The sequence below is a fragment of the Sminthopsis crassicaudata genome, chromosome 3, assembly GCF_048593235.1.
Source record: "Sminthopsis crassicaudata isolate SCR6 chromosome 3, ASM4859323v1, whole genome shotgun sequence".
Taxonomy (NCBI): Eukaryota; Metazoa; Chordata; class Mammalia; order Dasyuromorphia; family Dasyuridae; genus Sminthopsis; species Sminthopsis crassicaudata.
The window spans coordinates 207,940,797-207,956,103 of record NC_133619.1 but is presented as its reverse complement, the minus strand read 5'-3'; the positions used below and the strand labels follow the sequence as shown (position 1 = coordinate 207,956,103).

General features: G+C 32.7%; 1 protein-coding gene across 1 annotated transcript in view; it reads left to right on the top strand.

Moving 5' to 3' along the window:
• EPHA6 (EPH receptor A6) overlaps nucleotides 1–15,307 on the top strand; it is a 1,095,310-nt gene that overhangs the window by 315,892 nt on the left and 764,111 nt on the right. The window contains exon 4 of the mRNA XM_074299847.1: nucleotides 15,145–15,300. Coding sequence (XP_074155948.1) covers nucleotides 15,145–15,300 — 156 coding nt within the window. The remainder of the gene's footprint in view (nucleotides 1–15,144; nucleotides 15,301–15,307) is intronic.

The window sequence follows — 15,307 nt, the reverse complement described above, 5'->3', positions numbered from 1 at the left end:
TATTCATCCTTTTTGACTTTTGTCCATGTTTTTCTCTAAATTCACCACAGGACTTCTTTTCAATATAAGGAATGTGTCATAGGCTTGATATCGATAAGGTTAGTGGCAGTTTAGACAGTTGAGGTTTGGGAATCTCCTTCTATTCAGCACAGGTCTTTAAGAAAAGAATTCATGAACCTAAAAAGTTTTAAGTGGCAAAAAGGGAAATTTATTGTTGGATGAGAAATCAGCTTTGTTAGGAAGACTGACTTCCTAGTGGCAAAGTCCTATTAGGGAAATGGGGTTTAGCACTGAGAAGAGAATGTCTTCACAGCAGGCAGGAGTCCTTACAGGCAGCTATGCCAAGGGACAAGGTATAGTCTTGCTTTGGACATTCTGCAAAGAAATGAGTTTAAAATTGCCCTTTAATAGGAAAGGTTAAAGTTTCAAATGGAAAAGAAAGCCAAAGTCCTTGGGCCTAGATGCTTATCAATATTAGACCCAGATCTCCAGTTCAATGGAAATCACTATGAAGGCTTTCTGAATGAGGATCTGGCTAACATTTGTGGGGGAGATGGGGACTTAGAAAAGGCCCAGTTGAATGATGCCACTTAACTTATCTGGGGAGATATCGGGAGGACCTGAGACTAGAATCTCCCTTCTTTACAGATCAAACGTTACACGGTACACAATTTCAGAGTGTTAATTGTACAGATCAAAAGGGGACACAGTCTTTTCCGAGTTCACATGCATCAATATCATTTCTGATAATTAATTATCTAGTCTTGCATTACAACTCCAATGAGGGGGAAATCACTGCTAGTGGAGGCAACATATTCCACATTTGGTTATTTTTCATTATTAATAAGACATTTTACTCAAAGCATAAAGCCTAAATTTGCATCACTGAAAACTATTTAGTGAGGATATTTTATATTAATGTTTGCCAAGTAATTTATGTACAATATCTAGATTGATTCTAACAATCAATAAGATAAAATATTAAGGCTTTTATGAAACCTATTTTATAGATGAAGTCACAATCTCAGAGACTTAGCTGCTGAGAGTCATAAAACTAGTGAATATTAGAAGCAGGATGTGAATCTAACATCTCAAGTCAAAATCCAGGATTTTTTTAAATTTTTTTTTTTTACTGTGTAACACTAACTCCCATTCTTTCAATATTTCAATTTCCTTGCTGGGAGTAGGAAGCAGTAAAAAAGTAATCAGGTGTAGTCTCTAATTCTAGTTCTTATAATAACTAGCTTTAGGACCTTAGATGAATGATTTGGCCTCTGTAGTCCTCAGTTTCCTTGTATGTGGAATGTGGGAGCTGAATTGAGTAACATCTAAAATCTTTAATAATCTATGAATCAATAAATGTGAAATTGTTGAGAAGCATTATTACTAATAGTCTAATAATGGTAAATTGCATGTACCAACAGGAATCATATTAGTTTTGCTTTATCTTATTTCTCCTTTGAATTGATGAATAATTTCATGTGGTATAAAATATAAACTAGTGTAGTTGTTTAAAAGAAATGATTTGGGAGAAATTTGGAAGAAAAAAAAGAAAAGAAATGATAACCATAATACAAATACCTTTTTATGTCATTGCATATTTATATTAAATTAACCTAAATAATTTAGAGATATAAGCTACTGTCAACAATGTAGAAGTAATTTCTCAAAAAATCATAGAAATTAGAGCTATATTATGAAAACATCTATTCAAATTCCTGCCTTTTAATTATTTATCTGATGACATTGCTTCCATAATCAGTATATTCCAGGGATTCTTTATGATTTCTAGAACCAACTTCTAGAAACTTCTTTGGTATTTTTAGTTTCTCACATTCTATCCACAATTCACTTTACAGGATTTTTATGCAATATTCCCCTTCACACATGTGCTATAAAGCTATAAATGTCCAACCAAACTGATACTCTCCTATCTCAATACATTTGCATTGGCTTTCCTGCATTCCTGGAATGTGCTTCTCACCTAAGCCTCTTAAATTCCTTAGTTTCATTCAATGGTCACCTTAAATCTTATCTCTTAAAGGAAGTTTTTCATGGTTTCCACTTTATCCATAGTGTCATCTAGATGCCTCTGGCTTAGAGTGACAATTGAATGTATTTTAGGATATTTTTTCCTATTTTTTCTTTCTTTTTTAGGCACTACCTTCTTCTCCCTATATTTTCAGCTTTCAATAACCAATCCCAGGATGCCAGTCAGTTTTCAAACATCTCTTACATTTATATGTGCATATATTTTCTCTTATCCTACCACTAACCTTGGAAAAATGCATTGGGAGCAAAGAAATTTTCTATCTTTGTATTCTTGTCATCTGATATAGCACCTTACAACCAATAGACACTTAATGATGTATAGGAATAATGTTATCTGTACTTTCCTCCCTAATCTCCTTATTACTTTGCTTTATGTATATTTTTACCATACATATGTGTTGCATATATTTATTTGAGTACATGTAATTTTTTAAGTAAAACATAAATTCCTTAAAGGACAGGAAATGTTTCTTTCTTAATCTTTATTTAAGTGTGTCTTTTTTAATCTCAGGACCTAGCAAAGTACCTGGTTCATAGTAGACATTTAATAAAAGTTTGCTAAATTAACATGCAGATTAGGTATCATGATATTTATTTTATAGATAAAAGAGCTGATGATTAAAAAGTTTGAAATGAATTATCCAAAGTCAAATAGATAATTAGTAGTGGTTGCCTTACTGTAAAATAATAGAATCTTGAGTCTTCCATTTGCTAATTCAACACTCTTTTAAACATAAAATTGGTAATTTATAAGTTTATTCTAAGAAAGATATATCCATTTCCCCATGATATACTTAATTTTATTTAATCTAACCTCTGAGGAGAAAAATTTTCTTTTTTTTTCTTTACTTTTTTTTACTTTTTTTATTTTTTTATTATTTTTTTTGCATGAGTAATTTTTGTAACATTATCCCTTGCATTCATTTTTAATATTTTTTTTGTTTTTTGACAGTATATATGCATGAGTATTTTTAATAACATTATCCGTTCTATTCATTTTTCCAAATTTTCCCCTCCCTTCTTCTATTCCCTCCCTAGTCCCATATATATTACATGTTTTACAGTATAACCTACATACAATATATGTGTGTATCCAATTTTCTTGTTACACATTAAGAACTGGATTCCAAAGGTATAAGTAACCTGGGTAGAAAGACAGTAGTGCTACTAGTTTAGATTCAATTCCCAGTGTTCCTTCTCTGGGTGTAGTTGTTTCTGTCCATCACTGATGGACTGGAAGTGAGTTGGATCTTCTTTATGTTGAAGATAACCACTTCCATCAGAATACGTTCTCATACAGTATTGTTGTTGAAGTGTGTAGTGATCTTCTGGTTCTGCTCATTTCACTCAGCATCAGATCATGTAAGTCTCCAAAACTCTCTGTATCCATCCTACTGGTCATTTATTATACAACAATAATATTCCATAACATTCATATACCATAATTTACCCAACCATTCTCCAATTGATGGACATTCATTCATTTAACAGTTTCTAGCCACTACAAAAAGAGCTGAGACAAACATTTTGGCAATACAGGTCCCCTTCTCAACTTTAGTATTTCTTTGGGATATAAGCCTACTAGTAGCACTGCTGGATCAAAGGGTATGCAGAGATTGAAAACTTTTTGGGCATTGTTCGAAATTGCTCTCTAGAATGGCTGCATTCTTTCACAACACCACCAACAATGTATTAGTGTCCCAGTTTTCCCACATCCCCTCCAACATTCATCATTATCTTATCCTGAAATCTTAGCCAAACAGACAGGTGTGTAGTGGTATCTCAGAGCTGTCTTAATTTGCATTTCTCTGATCAGTAGTGATTTGGAACCCTCTTTCATATGAGTGGATATAGTTTCAACTTCATCATCTGAGAATTGTCTGTTCATGTTCTTTGACCATTTATCAATTGGAGAATGGTTTTATTTCTTTTAAATCAGGGTCAGTTCTCTATATATTTTGGAAATGAGGCCTTTATCAGAACCTTTAATTGTAAAAATATTTTCCCAATTTGTTACTTCCCTTCTAATCTTGTTTGCATTAGTATTGTTTGTACAGAAACTTTTTAGTTTGATGTAATCAAAATCTTCTATTTTGTAATCAATAATGATCTTTAGTTTTCCTCTGATCATAAATTCCTTCCTCCTCCACAGGTCTGAGAGGTAGACTATCCTCTATTCCTCTAACCTATTTATAATCTCATTCTTTATGCCTAAATCTTGGACCCATTTTGATCTGATCTTGGTATAGGTGTTAAGTGTGGATCCATATCTAATTTCTGCCATACTAATTTCCAGTTTTCCCAATAGTTCTTTTTTTTCAGATAATGAATTTTTATCCCAAAGGTTGGTATCTTTGGGTTTATCAAACAATAGATTGGTATAGTTGTACCCTTTTTTGTCCTTTATACCTAATCTGTTCCACTGATAAACTGGTCTATTTCTTAGCCAATACCATATGGTGACTGCTGCTATATAATATAGCTTTAGATCAGGTAAAACTAGACCACCTTTATCTGACTTTTTCTTCATTAATTCCCTTGAAATTCTCGACCTTTTATTCTTCCATATGAATTTAGTTGTTATTTTTTCTAGGTCACTAAAATAGTTTCTTGGGAGTCTGATTGGTATAGCACTAAATAAATCGATTAGTTTGGGGAGTATTGTCATCTTTATTATATTCGCTCAGCCTATCCACTAGCACTGGATGTGTTTCCAATTATTTAAATATGACTTTATTTTTGTCGCAAGAGTTTTGTAATTTTTCTCATATAATTCCTGACTTATCTTTGGTAGATGAATTCCCAAATATTTTATGCTCTCGACATTTGTTTGGAAAGGAATTTCTCTTTGTATCTCTTGCTGTTGCATTTTGTTTGTGATGTATAAAATGGCTGACAATTTATGTGGATTTATTTTGTATACTGCAACTTTGCTAAAGTTGTAAATTACTTCTAATAACTATTTTATTAGAATCTCTGAGGTTTTCTAAGTATATCATCATATCATCTGCAAAGAGTGACAGTTTGATTTCCTCATTACCTACTCATTCCTTTAATCTCTTTCTCGACTCTTATTACGTAGGCTAGCATTTCTAATACAATATTGAATAGTAATGGTGATAGTGGGCAACCTTGTTTCACTCCTGATCTTACTGGGAAAGGTTCCAGCTTATCTCCATTACATATTATGCTTACTGACGGGCTTAAATATGTGCTCCTGAGTATTCTAAGTCATAGTCCATTTATTCCTATACTCTCAAGGGTTTTTAGTAGGAATGGATGTTGTATTTTATCAAATGCTTTTTCTGCATCTATTGAGATAATCATATGCTTTTTATTAATTTGATTATTAATATGGTCAATGATACTAATAGTTTTCCTAATATTAAACCAGCCCTGCATTCCTGATATAAACCCTACTTGATCATAGTGTATTATCCTGGGGATGATTTTCTGAAGTCTTTTTGCTAATATCTTATTTAAGATTTTAGCATCAATATTCATTAAGGAAATTGGTCTATAGTTTTCTTTCTCAGTTTTTGATCTACCTGGTTTAGGTATCAGTACCATGTCTGTGTCATAAAAGGAATTTGGCAGGACTCCTTCATCCCCTATTTTTATCAAATAGTTTATATAGCATTGGGGCTAGTTTTTCTTTAAATGTTTAGTAGAAGTCACATGTAAATCCATCTGGTCCTAGGGATTTTTTCCTGGGGAGTTGATTAGTAGCTTGTTCTATTTCTTTTTCTGAAATGGGACTATTTAAGCAATTTATCTCCTCCTCTGTTAATCTAGGAAGCCTATATTTTTGGAGGAAGTCATCCATTTCACTTAAGTTATCAAATTTATTGGCTTAAAGTTGGGCAAAGTAAATCCTTATTATTTCTCTAATTTCCTCTTCATTGGTGGAAAGATCCTCCTTTTCATTTGTTAGACTAACAATTTGATTTTCCTCTTTCCTTTTTCTGATCAGATTTACCAAAGGTTTATCTATTTTATTGCCTTTTTCATAAAACCAACTCTTGGTTTTATTTATTAATTCAATAGGTTTTTTTTTTTACTTTCAATATTATTGATTTCTCCTTTTAATTTTAGTATTTCAAGTTTAATTTTTGGTTGGGGGGTTTTAATTTGTTCCTTTTCTAAGCAATTTTAGTTATAAGCCCAATTCGTTGGCCCTCTCTTTCTCTATTTTAGGCAAGTAGGCTTGTACAAATATAAAGCTTCCCCTGATTACTGCTTTGGCTGTATCCCACACATTTTGGTAATATGTCTCATTATTGTCATTTTCTTGGGTGAAGTTATTCATTATGTCTATGATTTGCTGTGTTACCCAATCATTCTTTGGTATAAGATTATTTAGTTTCCAATTATTTTTTTGGTCTATTTTCCCCTAGCTTTTTATTAAATGTAATTTTGATTGCATTGTGGTCTGAAAAGGATGTATTTACTATTTCTGCCTTACTGCATTTGATTTTGAGGTTTTTATGCCCTAGTATATGATCAGTTTTTGTATAGGTTCCATGAACTGCTGAGAAGAAAGTATACTCCTTTCTGTCTCCATTTAGCTTTCGCAAAAGATCTATCATATAATACTTTTCTAGTATTCTATTTACCTCTGTGACTTCTTTCTTATTTATTTTGTGGTTTGATTTATCTAATTCTGAGAGTGCAAAGTTGAGATCTCCCACTATTATAGTTTTGCTATCTATTTCTTCTTTTAAGAATTTAGATGCTACAACACTTGGTGTGTATATGTTTAATATTGATACTGCTTGATGCTACCCTTTAGCAGGATATAATGCCCTTCCTTATCTCTTTTAATTAGATCAATTTTTTGCTTGATCTGAGATGAGGATGGCTACTCCTGCTTTTTTGGCTTTGCCTGAAGCATAGTAGATTCTGCTCCACCCTTTTACTTTTAGTTTGAATGTCTCACCCTGTTTCAGGTGTGTTTCCTGTAAACAACATATAGTAGGATTCTGACTTTTAATCCAGTCTGCTAACTGCTTCCTCTTTATGAGGCAGTTTTCCCCATTCACATTTATGGTTAGAAGGACTAATTCTATATTGCTTGCCATCCTATTAACCCCTGCTTATGCTTTTCCCCTTTCCTTCCCTCTTACCCCCCTACCCAGTATTTAACTTATGAACACCACTTGCTTTTCACAGCCCTCCCTTTTTAGTATCCCTCCCCTACCTTAAAGTTCCTCCCCTTATTTTACCCCTTTTCCTCACAATTTCTATATTCCCTTTCCCTTAGCTTACTCCTTCCCTCTCACTTTTCAATGAAGTGGAAGAAGTTTCACCATAAATCAAATATGTCTATTGATACACACTATGTTCATCTCCCTTCTTTCTTTCTCTCAGATATAATAGGTTACCTTTGCCTCTTCATGAGATGTAGTACCACCACTTTACACTTTTTTATGATATAATTTCCTTTCCACCTCTAGTTTCTAGGACAAATTATACATATGTTCTTTACTTATTTTATTGCAGAAGTATAGTTGTCAAGATTTCTTTTTACCTTTTTATAAATCTCTTGAGTTCTGTATTTGAAGATCAAACATTTTATGTAGGTCTGGGTTTTTCATCAAGAATAGATGGAATTCATGTATTTTGTTAAATGTTCATCTTCTTCCCTGGAAAACGATGTTCATTTTTGCTGGGTAAGTTATTCTTGGATGCATACCAAGTTCCTTAGCCTGTCAGAATATCATGTTCCAGGCCCTTTTCCTTTTAATGTGGACGTTGCTAGATCCTGGGTTATCCTTATTGTGGCTCCTCCATATCTGAATTGCTTTTTTTCTAGCAGCTTCCAGTATTTTTTCCTTTGTCTGATGGTTCTTGAACTTGGCCACTTTGGCATTTTGAATTTAGGGTTCCTTTCAGTAGGTGATCAATGAATTTTTTCAATGTCTATTTTACCCTCTGTTTCCAAAACGTCAGAGCAGTTCTCTTTGATAATTTCCTTGAAAATAGTGTCCAAGCTCTTTTTTTCCTCACATTTTTCAGGGAGTCGGATTATTCTCAAATTGTCTCTCCTGGATCTGTTTTCCAGGTCTGTTGTCTTTCTAATAAAGTACTTGACATTCTTTTCAATTGTTTCATTTCTCTGGTTTTGCATGATTACTTCGTGGTTTCTCCTTGAGTTATTCATTTCTACTTGTTCCAGTCTAATTTTCTTTTCTTTTTTTCTTTTTATTTTTTTATAATATTATCCCTTGTATTCATTTTTTCCAAATTATCCCCCCTCCCTCCACTCCCTCCCCCTGATGACAGGTAATCCCATACATTTTATATGTGTTACAAAATAACCTAGATTAAATGTATGTGTGTAAATCCCATTAGTGAGCTGGAAAAAGAAAACAGCTCTCTAAAAAATAAAATTGATGAAATGAAAAAAAAATTCCATAGAAGATAAAAACTCAATTGGACAATTACAAAAAGATACAAAAAAGTGTGTGAAGAAAATACATCACTGAAAATTAGACTGGAACAAGTAGAAATGTATGACTCAAGGAGAAATCAAAAAGTAGTCAAGCAAAACTAGAAAAACAAAACAATTGAAAAGAATGTCAAGTACCTTATGGGAAAGACAACAGACCTGGAAAACAGATCCAGGAGAGACAATTTGAGAATAATCAGACTCCCTGAAAAATGTTAGGAAAAAAAGAGCTTGGACACTATTTTCGAGGAAATTATCAAAGAGAACTGCCCAGACATTTTGGAAACAGAGGGTAAAATAGACATTGAAAAAATTCATTGATCACCTACTGAAAGGGAACCTAAAATCAAAACACCAAGAAATATAGTGGCAAAGTTCAAGAACCATCAGACAAAGGAAAAAATATTGGAAGCTGCTAGAAAAAAGCAATTCAGATATGGAGGAGCCACAATAAGGATAATCCAGGAACTAACAGCGTCCACATTAAAGGAACGAAGGGCCCATAATATCATATTCCGAAAGGCTAAGGAACTTGGTATGCAGCCAAGAATAACTTACCCAGCAAGAATGAGCATCGTTTTCCAGGGAAGAAGATGGTCATTTAACGAAATAAATGAATTCCATCTATTCTCAATGAAAAAAAACCAGATCTACACAAAATGTTTGATCTTCAAATACAGAACTCAAGAGATTTTTAAAAAGGTAAAAAGAAATCTTGAGAACTATATTTCTGCCATAAAGATATGTAAATAACACATGTATAATTTGTCCTAGAACTTGAGGTGGAAAGGAAATTATATCATAAAAAAGAGTAAAGTGATGGTGCTACATCTCATAAAAAGGCAAAGGTAACCTAATATATCTGAGAGAAAGAAAGAAGGGGGATGAAAGTATTGTGTATCAATGGACATATTTGGTTTATGGTGAAACTTCTTCTACTTCATTGAAAAGTGGGAGGGAAAGAGTAAGCTAAGGGAAAGGGAATACAGAAATTGTGAGGAAAAGGGGTAAAATAGGGACAGGAACTTTAAGGTGGGGGAGGGATAGTAAAAAGGGAGGACTGTGAAAAACAAGTGGTGCTCACAAGTTTAATATTGGGGAGGGGGGGTAAGAGGGAAGGAAAGGAGAAAAGCATAAGCAGGGGTTAACAGGATGGCAAGCAATATAGAATTAGTCATTCTAACCAGAAATGTGAATGGGGTAAACTCCCCCATAAAGAGGAAGTAGGTAGCAGACTGATTAAAAGCCAGAATCCTACTATATATTGTAGGAGATACACCTGAAGCAGGGTTATACTTTCAGAATAAAAGTAAAAGGGTGGAGCAGAATCGAATATGCTTCAGGTGAAGCCAAAAAAGCAGGGGTAGACATTCTCATCTCAGATCAAGCAAAAACAAAAATTAATCTAATTAAAAGAGATAAGGAAGGGCATTATATCTTGTTTAAGGGTAGCATAGATAATGAAGCAGTATCAGTATTAAACATATACGGATCAAGTGGTGCAGCATCTAAATTCGTAAAAGAGAAATTAAGAGAGCTGCAAAAAGAAATATACAGCAAAATTATAATAGTGGGAGATCTCAACTTTGCACTCTCAGAATTAGATAAATCAAACCACAAAATAAATAAGAAAGAAATCAAAGAGGTAAATAGAATACTAGAAAAGTTTGATATGATAGATCTTTGGTGAAAGCTAAATGGAGACAGAAAGAAGTACACTTTGTTCTCAGCAGTTCATGGCACCTATACAAAAATTGACCATATACTAGGACATAAAAACCTCAAAATCAATAGCAGTAAGGCAGAAATAGTAAATGCATCCTTTTCAGACCACAATGCAATGAAAATTACATTCAATAAAAAGCCAGGGGAAAATAGACCAAAAAATAATTGGAAACTAAATAATCTCATCTTTATTAATTTGATCTCTAATTGTTTGTCACTATTTTACTTTTTTTAAAAATCTACTATTATTGTTGTTAAGTCCATGACCCCATTTGGGATTTTCTTGGCAAAGATCCTAGAGTGGTTTACCATTTCCTCTACTTTTTGTATTGATGAGGAATCTAAGACAGAGTTAAATTATTTGTCCACAATCACACAGCTAGTAAATGTTTGAGGATAGATTTGAGTCAAAGACTTTCTGACTCCAGGTCTGATACTTTATCCATTGCCCTACAAAGCTGCCACTCTATTATTATTAGACTGTCACTATTTGGACTGATTATGTTACCCTTTACTTTACCTCCTTTCCTTGATTTTCCCCATCTTTAAAGTTAGCATAATAATAGCATTTATCTTGGCAGGATTGTGAGGATCAAATGGGGTAATATGTAAAAAATGTTTAAAAGACTTGAACCACTATGTAAATGTAAATTATTACTATAACTATTGATTACCCTTTTAGAAGAGAAAGGAAAGCAATCATGTCTTCAATCTTCAATCTCAGTAAGAGTCTTTATTCTATTTCCTTCCAAGCTGATATGGCAGGTTTTCCCCCGTTATTTCTCTTCACTTGTCTTTGTATTCTTAGTCCCTTTGACACCAGTGATCTTATAAAGGGAAAATATTCCCTATGAATATACCATCTCTTTGTTACCTTTCTATGAACTTAATCTCCTTTCAGGTTGGTTGTCCTTTGTTTTTGATGATGATCAAAAAGACATCACTATGTTAGAATCATGTTACAGTGTCTGACTGTGGCTGATCAGATCAATATTGATGGATGGATAGATAGAATAATAGAGTAAGAGGTGATAAATATATAGATATATAGATATATAGATAGATAAAATATAGATAAATAGATGGATGAATGGATTGATGATATATAAATAGGTTGATAGATAGATAGACAAACAGGTGATATATAGTACACATTTGTGGGATGTTCATTTCCCTTGATAGAAATCCCTTTCTTTCAGTACTGTTTCATATTTTCTTATTTTAAAGCCCAGCACAATTTTTAACTTTATTTAGGTACTTAAACAATGTTCTTTACTTTATTTTTATTTAAAAATTATCCATCAAATCATCCATCCATTTGCACTCTATTGAAAGGAAGATTCTGAAGATTATCTGGCAGGATAAGATTACAGACACTGAGGTCCTTTCTTGCACTAAATTACCAACCATTCCAACTCTACTACAGACATTGTTTGAATGTCAAATGTACACTTGCCAAAAATATTATTTTATTGGAGAACTCACACAGGGCAAGTGCTCATAAGGTAGAAAGCAAGAGTCATACAAGTACACTCTCAAGATTTCTTTTAAATACTTTATAATTAATTGTATGACATGGGAGACACTGACACAGAACTATCAAGAATAACATGCCCTCATTATAAAACATGCTGTGCTCTATAAGTAAAGATGAATTAAATTAGACCAAAGGAAATACAAAATACATAAAATTAGACAAGCTACTCCAAATGTTTAAATGGATATTTGTGTCTGACCTGTGGCAGAGCATTCTAAGCTCATATTGATCTGATTAGACACAGTCAGACACTGTAACATTATTCTAACATAGTGATGACTTTTTGATCATCATCAAAAACAAAGGACAACCAACCTGAAAGGAGATTAAGTTCACAGAAAGGTAACAAAGAGATGGTATATTTGTAGGGAATATTTTCCCTTTATAAGATCACTGGTGTCAAAGGGACTCAGAATACAAAGACAAGTGAAGAGAAATAATGGGGGAAAACCTACTATATCAGCTTGGAAGGAAATAGAATAAAGACTCTTACTGAGATTGAAGATTGAAGGCATGTCTACTTTCCTTTCTCTTCTAAAAGGGTAATCAATAGTTATAGTAATAATTTACATTTACTTATTGTTTCAAGTCTTTTAAACATTTTTTACATATTACCCCATTTGATCCTCTCAATCCTGCCAAGATAAATGCTATTATTATGCTAACTTTAAAGATAGGGAAAATCAAGGAAAGGAGGTAAAGTAAAGGGTCACATAATCAGTCCAAATAATGACAGTCTAATAATAATAGAGTGGCAACTTGGTAGGACAATGGATAAAGTATCAGACCTGAAGTCAGAAAGACCTTGTTTCAAATCTGTCTTCAGACATTTACTAGCTGTGTGATCCTGAACAATTTAACTCCATCTCAGATTCCTCATCTATAGAAAAAGTAGAGGAAATGGTAAACCACTCTAGGATCTTTGCCAAGAAAGTCCCAAATGGAGTCATGGAGAGTTGCACAGGACTTAACAACAATAATAGTAGATTTTTTAAAAAGTAAAATAGTGACAAACAATTAGAGATAAAAGAGTTGCCCATCAATTGGGGAATAGCTGAAAACATTGGGGAATATTATATATATATATATATATATAATATTATATATAGTTTTGGAATACTATTGCACCATAAGAAATAAGAAACTTTTTTTAGAAAAAAACATGGAAAGACTTAGAAGAATTCATACAAAATGAAGTGAGCAGAACCAGAAGAACATTGTACACAGAACCATCAATATTGTCTAATGATCAACTTGGAATGATTTGCCTATTATGTTAATTCCAGACAATTTTAAAGATCCATGATGAAAAATGTTCTCCATGACAGAGTAGAGAGAGAGAGAGAGAGAGAGAGAGAGAGAGAGAGAGAGAGAGAGAGAGAGAGAGAGAGAGAACAGAGAGAGAGAGAGAGAGACCTGACGAATTCTGAATGGGATACAAGCTATTTTTTAACTTTATTTCATTGTGTTTTCTTTTACAAATGGTAAACATTTTGCATGATTTTACATTGATAATCAATAACAAATTGGTATAAGGTGTAAGAAAAGAGAATTTGGCAATTTTTAAAAAATTGTTCAAAAGTTTTTACATGTAATTTGGAATGTTTAATGAAATAAATAAAAATATTTTTAAAATATTCTAATAAGAAGGAAACATTTATTAATGGAAACTATGTGGCTGGTGCTCTTAAGTCCTAGGAATATACATATAAGTAAGGAAGTCAATTCCTGTCTTCAAGGAATAATCTATTTGAGGAGGGAGGCAGTGAAGGAAGCATTGTGGAGAAATTAAAGGAGTGTATCCAAGTAGAAAATAAATTTATTTCTGAGATGGAATTCAAACTCAGATCTTGCTGACTGAAAGTCCCCATTTTATTCTCCAGACAACAAAAAACACTACTTTTCTGAAATTAAGTAGCCAGTGGCTCTGGGGATAAGTTGTTTAGCTGGGAGAGTCATTAAACTTAGTCATCTACCTAAAAGTAGGTGACCTTAGGCACTATTGCAAATATCTGTATATCTGAAAACATGAAAATAAAAATTGTTTTGCTGTATTCAAACATAATCTTTATGTGGAGTAATCTTAAGGCATGTACATAATGGCACAGAGATAGAAACAGATGTTTTATAAAAATGAACAATCAGATTTCAATTACATTTATTGAACAAATATGCCAAGTGTCCTGGAGGTACAGTTTCAAATAAATCACAGAAAGCTGTATGTACTTTTATAAACTTCATCTTTATTTACCTGTTTTCCTCAGAAAAAAAAAATACTGGAAACTTTGAAGTGCTCTGAAAAAACTGACTATTTTTGTTATGGTATCTTGAAGTGAGAACACCTCAGACACTTGGTTAAATTGTGTGACTACATAGGCAAAAAATATCTTTGATATCTAATTTCCTCCATCTGTAAAAAGGGACAGAGAGAGAGAACAGAGGAAATGAACATTTATACGGCACCTATTATGTGATAAGCAGTATATTATCTCATTTTAAGTAATTTAAATTTTATCTCATTTATTTTATTTAAATTTAATTTAAATATTATCTCATTTTAAGTAACTCCTATTATTATGTCTACTTTGCAATTAAGGAATTTGAAGGAAACATAGTTTAAAAGACTTCTCCCAGTTTCACACAGTAAATGTCTATGAGTTAAAATCTAAACACCTATCTTCCTGTCACCATGCCAGAGCTATATCCACTGCTCAAAAATTCTTTCAGCAAAGTAGATAGAATACTGAACTTGGAGTCTGAAAAACTCATCTTTATGAGTTCAAATGCAACCTCAAACACTTAGTAGCTGTGTGATGCTGGGAAAGTTATTTTAGTTTCCTCATCTGTAAAATGACCTGTAGAAGGAAACAACAAACCACTCCAGTATTTTTGCCAAGAAAACCCTAAATTGGGTTCTGAAGAATTGGACATGGTTGAAAGATGATCGAACAACAAATTATGTAAAGTGCTTTATAAACCAGGAAACATTATAAAAATGTTGTTGTCATTACTTTATATGAAAAAAAATGATAAATGTCTGTTCAGCATTCGTTTCTTTAGTAACAGTATGTGATTAGAAGCCTAACATCACATTTTGGTCATTTACTTTAACTTAATTTTTCTGTCTTAGAATGATGAAGAGCTGAGGCAAGAGCAGCTTCTATTATTATTATAATCAATAAGTATTTATGTTATTTCTATGATAAGGATAATTCTATGGATAATTTTGTCATGTTGATTTGGAAAGAATCAGGAAATCCAGAAAGAAACATTAGAAATACAGTAAACATGTTTCACATATAACATAATATATTCATACTAATAAATGAATAAAACATTTTCCCCTGTTTTTTTAATTTTGTTTTTGTTTTTTTTACAGCGTGCAGACCAGGATTCTATAAAGCATTTGCTGGGAATATAAAGTGCTCTAAGTGCCCTCCACATAGTTTAGCTGATATGGAAGCAACATCTATCTGCCAGTGTGAAAAAGGTTATTTCCGAGCTGAAAAAGATCCGCCTTCTATGGCATGTACCAGTAAGTC